A 9,392-nucleotide genomic window follows, 5' to 3' on the forward strand; every position below is an offset into this window, starting at 1 on the left:
TATTAGATTTATTACATGAGAATGAAAGCTGGTTATTCAAAATTAACATTATTAATCACTTGTTTCTTCCAGATGGACACGCAAAGTATGAGACAACATAATTGGATCGTCACATCAAAAAACAAATTATCTTTTCAGATATCCTTTGAGAAAAAATCGCAGATGCGTCGCTTGTGAATAATTACCTTTCACAATAGACTTTACTTCTATTTTTTTTCAACCTTCATCAATATCTAATTTTGTAGCAATCGTCGAGATCAACCTCAAATATGTTATACTTTTCGAAACAACAATATCATCACTTTTGTATTGTTCATATACAATTTTATACTACCAAGAACCCGAATGCCTCAACAATATAGCAATGTTCATATTGATGTTGTCAGTTGGAATAAACAAGATCTTGAATAAATAAAAAACAATAAGATTTTGATGCTCGCCAAGAATTGTTGGTGGAGAAATTGAATTTTCAATAAAGTTAATTGTTGTGAATTTTCAGAGTAAAATATCAATTTGAATTACGATTACTATTTTTAAGGCTCCACCAAATCAGAAAATAATTGATTGCCGTTAATTAAGATAGAGATAATTGCAGCTGATTTTATTTCCTTAAATTTAGTAAGATAGAGATAATTGCAGCTAATTTTATTTCCTTCAATTTAGCCGAAATAATTATCTTCTACATTCGAGTTATATATGAGGTTAGGTCGACATGTATATATGTACTTTTCAAATCAGGGAAAGAGAAAAAGAACATGGGATACAATGTAATTAGTTTCATTAAAGGTGGGATTTTTGTTGTTTATACTATATTTAATAATGTGTTGGGCAAGTAAAAGTATCCAGAGGAGCATGGTAATTCGAAAGCAATATGCAACAATCATCTAAACAAAGTGTAAGAAACATTAATTATGAGGTCTTTTAAAAAATATATATATATTTTACCTTTTATTGATATATATGAAAAATCAAAATATCATACTATAATTGAGGTGTGCGTAATCTTCAAAAACAATTACGTACTAGTAAAAGTAAAATTTAAAAAATAATTAATTTTATTTTGAAGTTCGGAAACAATAAATAATTTAAGATAACTAAACAAGATCAGACATCTCATATGCAGTACAAGTTCTACGTCAGTTTGTGGCTAATCAAACTACATACATCACACTATACTACTTCGCGTCATTCGATATGTCCGTGCTTCTATGATTAGAGGTGTTCTCTTCCGTTCAGATTTTCCAAAGCGTTTAGAAGGTTATACTGATGCAAATTAGGCTGGTTGTCCAAATTCTCGTAGCTATTATTGGTTGGTGTATGTTTCTGAGCATATCCTTAATATGCTTGAAATGTAAGAAGCAATCTTGTACATCTAAATCATCTATAAAGGCTGAGTATCGGGTTATGTCGGCAGTAAATTCGAAAATTATTTGGCTAGAATGCTTAATATCTGAGCTTGGTGTTGCTTTTACAACTCCTACGTTGTTACATGATAACACTAGTGCAGTTAAAATAGTCACATATCCAGTTCAAAATGAATACACAAAGCATATAGAGGTGGACTGTCATTACATTCGAGAATAAGTCGATCATCTCATCACTCTACAAGCATTTCTTCTTATGATCAACTTGTCGATTTATCTATAAAGGTGATAATACGTTCAAGGTATCACTACGATGTCCAAATTGCTACTGTGTGACCACCAATATCAACTTGAGGGGGGTGTTAGGTAATGCTAAATATAGATATCACAAAATATACTCCTTCTTAGAATGACTTAATTAGGGATTGTATATTTATTACAATATATAATCCTTTCTAGAATAGAACTTGAATCCTACATTTGTATAGCTATAAGTATTTCCTATTGTATTATTGTAAGACAGAGAAATAATATTCAGATTATTACGTTTCTCTAACAGTTGAAACTTTATATATCATGGCAATAAAGCACACATTATGTTTTAATCTTTTTGTTTTACTATTGTTGTCTGGTATTTATTTGGACTCCGAGTAATTTCAATTCATGTTGAAAATCTCACTTTCGGGTAAAGCATTCATTAAGATGATTTCATGCTAAGACTTCAACACAAGTCTTATGACTAAAAATGAAGGAATATCTACTGCTTTATTATTATCTTTAGCAATGGAATATCTGTTAGGAAACAAGACACAGTATATAAAAATTTTCTCTATATGTATATTCCTTGCCAATCATCTTTATTTATACAAGCTAAAGAATTTTCTCTTCTAAGCTAAACAAAGACTAAATATACTAAAATAAAAGAAACTTCTCTTATAAACTAAAAAATAGGGAACCTTCTATTCTAATTCTAAGTTGGCCCATGGTCTTATTTATTGCTGCCCAAATGTTTATCTCGGTCCAAATATTTATTTCCTCTAACACCCCCCTCAAGTTGGAGGGGGAAAGAAGTGACACCCAACTTGCACAAATTCTAATGGTGAGGAGGTCCGGCAAGGGATTTGGTGAAGATGTCAGCGAGTTGATCCTTAGATGGAACAAAATAACGAGATATCAAGCCTGAGAGATATTGTTGATGAATAAAGTGGCAGTTAAGTTCGACATGCTTCGTTCGCTCATGGAAAACTAGATTTTGAGCTATATATAAGGCTTCTTGACTGTCGGAGTGAATTAGAATAGGAATTGGTGGAGGGATTGCCAGATCAGTGAGTAATCTTGTTAACCAAGTCAATTCAGAAATCAATCATCGCATTGAGTGATATTCAGCTTCTGTAGATAAAAGAGAGATGGAGGATTGCTTCTTCGACTTTCAAGAAATTGGTAAACCACCTAAGCTGATGAAAAATCCACTAACCGATCGACGTGTAGTTCGGCAAAAAGCCCAGTAGGCTTTGCAATAGACATGGAGAGAAAAGGATGAAGAAGCATTAAGGAATACACCCTGATTTGGGTAAGTTCTCAAGTAATTGAGCACTCGCAAGCCTGCTTTGTAATGGTCAAGACTAGGTTGTTGCATATACTGACTAAGGGTTAATACAACAAAACATAGATCTGGCCTTGTATGAGTTAAATAATTGATATTACCAATGAGATGTCTATAAAAACTGGGATCTGACATGAGATTGGGTGGTTTTGCAGGGAATTTCACTGTAGGATCCATCGGAGAGGAGAATGGAGAAAGATGGGAAATATCAAACTCATTAAGCAAGTCTCTAAGGTATACTTCCATTGGCTCAAAATAATTTTTTGTTCCTCTTTTAAAACTTCCATTCCTAAAAAATAATGCAAAGGACCTAGATTTTTAATCTTGAATTCAGTTTGAAGGAAAGCCTTGAGTTCTTTTATTTCATCAATAGCATCTCTTGTTATTAAGATGTCATAAACGTATACTGCAATAATTGAAATGGAATCCCCTGAGCATTTAAAGAATAAGGAGTAGTCATTAAGTGAAGTTGTATAACCTTTGAAATTCAAAGCCCCTGCAAGCCGGGCATACCATTTACTGGAAGCTTGCTTCAACCCATAGAGAGACTTCTTGAGGCGACAAACCATGTTAGGCTTAAGTGGATTTAGACTAGGTGAAAACTTCATATAGACCTCTTCTTGCAAATTTCCTTGCAAGAAGTCATTGTTCATATCAAATTGGGAAATATCCTATATTTTCTTGGTTACAATTGCCAAAAGACATCTGATAGTGGTCATCTTAACCACTGGGGAGAAGGTTTCATTGAAATCAACCCCTTTCTTTTGAATATCACCTCTAATCACCAATCTAGCCTTTAAAATCTCAAGTATACCATCTGCATATTGTTTAACTTTATACACCCATTTGTAAGGTAGTACCTTTTTGCCCTGTGGTAAATGAACAACTTCCCAGGTTTGATTAAGTAATAGGGAATCAATCTCATTCTTCATTGCTTGTACCCAACTAGGATGGGTGCAAACTTGTGAATAACTACTAGGTTCATTAATAAAGGGAATAGATTTTAGAACAACCTGATTGGGAGCTGATAGGGTAGAGACAGATAGACAAATAGGGGCACTAGGCATAGCAAAACATAAGTCAGTAACATCACTCAGATAAACAGTGTTGCAAATGTAATCTCTTAAATGAGAAGGTAAATTTCTAATATTTATCCTTTGAGATCTCCTAGGAGGTGGTAAGGTTGTAAAGCATTAGATTCAAAACTGAAGGTGTTGGTGTGGATAAATTAGATGATGAACTAACAAGAGAACTGGATGGGTCTTGAGAATTAGGTGGTAAAGTGGATGAATCAGGTGGTAAAGTGGAATCACTAGAAGGAAAGGGAATGAATAAATGATCTTTCCCTGTAGGAATAGGAAAAATAGAAGAGGGAACATATGAACCATCTTCAGCAAAAGGAAAAACATCTTCAAAGAAATGGACATCTCTGGACTCAAAGAACTTCTTAGAAGATAGGTCAAAGAGTTTGTATCCCCTTTTATCATTAGGATACCCTAAGAATACACCTAGTAGCTCTACAATCAAATTTTCTTCTCCCATGTAACAAGGTGTTTGAAAAGCACAAACAACCAAAATATTTTAACAACTGATCAGATGGTCGTTTTCTAAACAAAACTTCATATGGTGTTTTACCTTGAAGAACCTTAGAAGGTAATCTGTTGATTAAGTAGGTGACAGTAAGAATACTCTCACCCCAATAAATCATAGGAACCTTGGACTGAAATATTAGAGCTCTTGCAGTTTCAAGCAAGTGTCTATGTTTTCTTTCAGCAACTTCATTTTGTTGTGGGGTTGCAACACATAAAGTTTGGTGTATAATTCCTTGAGAGCTAAAAAATCAGAAGCAACAAGACTTTTCTCTAATTCCATGGCATTATCAAATTTGATAATCTTCACCTTCTTGCCAAATTATCTCTCAATCATATGTAGGAAACATTAAATGACTGAGAATGCATTGCCTTTAGTGGTTAACAAGTATGTCTAAGTCTCTCTACTATAATCATCCACTATAGTCAAGAAATACTTATAATTATTATAAGTAGCTGATTTATAAGGCCCCCATGTATCTATGTAAATCAAGTCAATGGCTAAGGGACATATTTTACAATGATAATCACAATTAGAAGGAATATTGAGAAAACTGACATCTTTCATTGATGAATAAGGCAAATGCCCAAGTTTTACATGCCATAGCCTTACATCAGAAGTAGCATTGAAACACATAGGATAAGAAGCTGAAACAGGACTAAACATAAAACTACTAAAACTGGAAAGTGTCTGAAAACTTTGTGAGCATCTTGGGTAGCACTAGACTTCTTAGTGGTGAATTGGAGGATGCAAAGACCTTCTTTTACTTCACCAAAAGCTTGTGGCCTCTTCATTAAAGGGCCCTACAGTAGACAAGCATCGGATTTAAAGGACAAAGTATTTTTGTATTGAACACTGAATTTATGAACAGAGAGCAGGTTATACTTAAAACTAGGAACATAAAGAACATTGTGTAGTGTGAAACCATAAGGAATTTGAACACTACCTATGCGAGTAACAAGGATGGACTAAGAATTAGGCAAACTGATATTAATAGGAGTTTTAAGAGCAGTCATGAAAATAAAGGAGTTAGAATTGAAACACATGTGCTCTGAAGCACCAGAATATATTATCCAGGTACTAGTATTAAGAACTGGAAAACAAGACCCTGAGTATTTGAGAATAGTACCAGTCATTACATTGACATTACTTTCAGCTGATTTGTTCATGCTTATTCCTTCAGTGGATTTTTATTTTGCCAACTGAATGAAGTACTTAAATTGTTCCTTGGTTATATGTTGATTAATGAGATCCATGTCAATTGTGTTTTCATTCTCACTTTCTTCCACTGTTGTCACATTGTTTCCCCTGACTTGTGGCTGATTTTCTTTGTTGGTGAACTGAAAATCTCCAGGAAAACCATGTAACCTAAAGCAATCGTCATCTACATGATCTATCTTACCACAATAATCTCAAGACAAATTAGGATTATACTTTTTCTTAAACTTTTGGCCCTGCTGGTTTGTATTTGTGAATTTTGATTGTTGTGGAAAGTTGTTCATTCTTGGATAATTTAGCATAGGATTTGGAGATTTCTGAACTTTTCTAGCAAACTTATACTGATTTGTGTTGCTTACCATAAAAGAGGAAGAGTCAGTTGACACCAATGAACTCATATAAGTCTCTCTTTGATTCTCATCTTGTAAACTAATGAATAAACAATATTTATATTAGGTAGAGGATTCATCATTAAAATATTTCCTCTTGCCTGAGCATAGACATCATTCAGACCCATCAAGAATTGTATAAGCTTCTCATCTTCTAGAGACTTCTCTAGTTTCAATTTTCCTTCACAAGTGCACACACAACTGCATTTTATTCCAGAATTTAGGTATTCAAGTTCATCCCACAATCTTTTGAGTTTAGTAAAGTACCCTGCAATATCATTGTTACCTTGAACTAATTTGTTTAGTTCCTTCTACAGGTGAAACAACTTAGCTTCATTAGATTGCCCAAATCTATGCTCTAAGCTGAGCCATAAATCTTTGGCAGTCCTGGAGTAGATAACACTGTCAGCTATATCCTTGGACAGAGAGTTGAGAAGCCAAGAGATTACCATATCATTGCATCTGTTCCAAAATTGCAGATCTGAAGACTGAGAATATGGTGAAGCATCAGCACCAGTGATAAAACCAAGCTTGTTCTTGGCTGACAGTGCTATAAGCACTGATCGATAACCTTTTCCATCAAATGGAGTGTTAACCAAGCGCATTCCAGGTGAATTCGAAGAGTGAAGATAATAAACATGAGCGGGATCCATATTGGTGGAGGCCTGGTGGCAGAACCAGAAGATGCTGAAGAAGTAGTGACTCCATCCGTCATTGTAGAGATCGGTCAGATGAAGAAAATTGATAATCGAGAAAATGATTTATATGCAAGGACCTACCTCTCTGATACCATGTTAGGAAACAAGACACAGTATATGAAAATTTTCTCTATATGTATATTCCTTGCCAATCATCTTTATTTATACAAGCTAAAGAATCTTCTCTTCTAAGCTAAACCAAGACTAAATATATTAAAATAAAAGAAACTTCTCTTCTAAGCTAAAAAATAAGGAACCTTTTAGTCTAATTCTAAGTTGACCCATGATCTTATTTGTTGTTGCCCGAATGTTTATCTCGGTCCAAATGTTTATTTCGTCTAACAATGTCTTTATCTGCAATCAATAATCTTAAAAAAAAAAAAAAAAAAGGAAAAGTAGATTGATACTTTGATCGGTTTGGCATAAAACCCAAATAAAGTAGAAGTGAACAATTATTAGATGTTGTATGCATTTGGTGTACCAACAATTAATGACGTTGTGGTTGCTTCGACTGATTTGCTTTGAAAGCTATGGGCAATATGGTTGGATAAATGTCAAGAGACGTAGCGTAGTGGTCATTTATGCAAACATTAAAGAGTGTTTGGTATGCTAGACACGTATAAGATAATTTTTTAAAAAAAATAGCAGTATCTTATTCTTTATTTAATTATTAATTAATTTTGAAATATTTTATGCATAGATTAATAATTAATACCAAAACAAGTTATTTTATTACACGAGCGAAACTCGTTATCTTAAGATAAAGTAGTAAAAATGACAAAAATAATGGTCCTTCAAACCCTTTCTACTAAATGATATGGAAGTAAAAAAAAATACGAAGAAATTTAATCCCAACTTCAATAAACTCAATATAATTAATGTCAATATAAGAGTCAAATAAGAAAAAGAGACGAAATACTATATTTTTTTTAAAAAAAAAAAAAGGAAAAAGACTGCCTAGTTATTATCGTCAAACTAATCAAAGAGGTTTGTGTCACCTTTTTATTGCTATAACTAAAGATTGTAAATATATTTGTAAAAAACAAACAAGGTCACTTTCAAATATATTTAGGAGGCAAATCGAGCAAGTGCACGAAACCAAAAAGAATTTGATAATCTGGGCGATGTGTTAAAAGAAAATGAAATCTCTTCTCCTCACGAATTTGAGTTTATTTAGTTGATTTCTCACCGTACCCCCCAAAAAACATAGTGATTCATGCACCCAATTTAATCTGACAAATTTCCCACTTTGAAAAATTTATATAAATATACATTCTAATTTTCTATTATTACATAAAATCTCATTTTTCAAAACTAATTATAAATATCCTATTTTTTACACTTTCTCTCTCCAAATTTCATATACATATCACAACTTTTCTTTTATTACTCCTAATGATCCATAATTTGTATCTAAAATAAAGTAACCATAACTTCAAGATTTGAATTTACAGTCTTCTTCGTCAATACCGCAACAAGTCAAAGATAACATAGTTTCTCAATCCCTTTGCCGGCGAACCACGTCGCCGACGCCCTCTCCAATCCATTTTGCTGGCGAACCACACTGGTGGTGGTGGGGGTTCTTCGATGTTCTTCAAGTAAGAATGTAACATTGTTATACATAGCTATGTTATGTATAGAGGTAAAGTTGCGAAATCTTCAAGTAAGAAAAATATTAAAGGATCGGCACAATCTCGACTTTCAAATGTTTTGTTCTACATAGCTATGTTATGTATAGGGGTGAAGTCGTTTTTTTTATGAGATCTGCTCTTATTTCTACTCCATATACATTAATACGCAATATATATGATTGATCCATTCTATTATTTATACATGCAAGGGTTATGTATAAGGGTTGTTAATGACATGTAATGTATCTATAGCTTGAAGTATTGTGTAAGACTTATGTATAAGGGGTTGTCTGTGCTATGCAATTTATATGGTTTGACCCAATGTTATATGTTTGTATATTTTATGTATAAGACTATTGTTTACTGTTGCTAGTTTTTACCTTAAAATTTTCATGTTACCTTTTTATGTATAGGTTTATGTTTCTTCTGCAGCTTCAAGAACACAAAAATTAATTGCTTGAAAAAAACAGAGAAATTTGATCAATGAAATTTTTATGCTGTTAGAAGTTTTTTGAATTTGTTTTGCTGTTACTGATTTTAAGAATTCATTAATCACAATTACAATAAGTGGCCTTAATTGTACAATAAATTAAAGATGACTGATTTTTCATAAATAACGTTAAAAAGGTTATTTCATATACATAAACTGTAATATATAATAATGATTAGCAATGTATAAGAATATTAAAGATTCGGAAGAGAGAATAAAATAGCAAATCCAAGAGAGTTAATTAACTAATAACTATCTAAAACTTGAAATTTATGTTATTTACCCATTTCTTTTTTATATTTATACGGTCGTGTTGATTTCTTATTCCCTAAGACTTGAAGATAGAATAAAGTGAGACTTAATGAATACTACAATTGTTTGAATCGTGTCAGAAACCTCCATGTTATCA

At 32.7% G+C, this 9,392-nt stretch overlaps 1 protein-coding gene across 1 annotated transcript; it reads right to left on the reverse strand.

Annotated features, from left to right (window-relative positions):
- Positions 1 to 5,747: 5,747 nt before the first annotated feature.
- On the reverse strand, positions 5,748 to 8,475 carry LOC107865506. The gene is made up of 5 exons (XM_016711759.2): positions 8,333 to 8,475; positions 6,944 to 6,947; positions 6,480 to 6,829; positions 6,266 to 6,365; positions 5,748 to 5,897 (listed from the first exon to the last, which is right to left on the reverse strand). The coding sequence occupies exons 1-5, from the start codon at positions 8,473 to 8,475 to the stop codon at positions 5,748 to 5,750; spliced, it is 747 nt and encodes a 248-aa protein (XP_016567245.2).
- Between the last annotated feature and the right edge of the window lie 917 nt (positions 8,476 to 9,392).

This window comes from Capsicum annuum, chromosome 3 (genome assembly GCF_002878395.1).
Source record: "Capsicum annuum cultivar UCD-10X-F1 chromosome 3, UCD10Xv1.1, whole genome shotgun sequence".
NCBI lineage: Eukaryota > Viridiplantae > Streptophyta > Magnoliopsida > Solanales > Solanaceae > Capsicum > Capsicum annuum.

What these genes read in the sequence shown, in the direction of transcription:
- LOC107865506 (XM_016711759.2), bottom strand. Translation starts at nt 8,475, where the DNA reads ATGTTACATTCTTACTTGAAGAACATCGAAGAACCCCCACCACCACCA. An exon ending in GAAGCTAAGTTGTTTCACCT is followed by an intron (nt 6,366 to 6,479) that starts GTAGAAGGAACT and finishes AATAAAATGCAG; the next exon opens with TTGTGTGTGCACTTGTGAAG. An exon ending in TGAATGATGTCTATGCTCAG is followed by an intron (nt 5,898 to 6,265) that starts GCAAGAGGAAAT and finishes GGAGATTTTCAG; the next exon opens with TTCACCAACAAAGAAAATCA.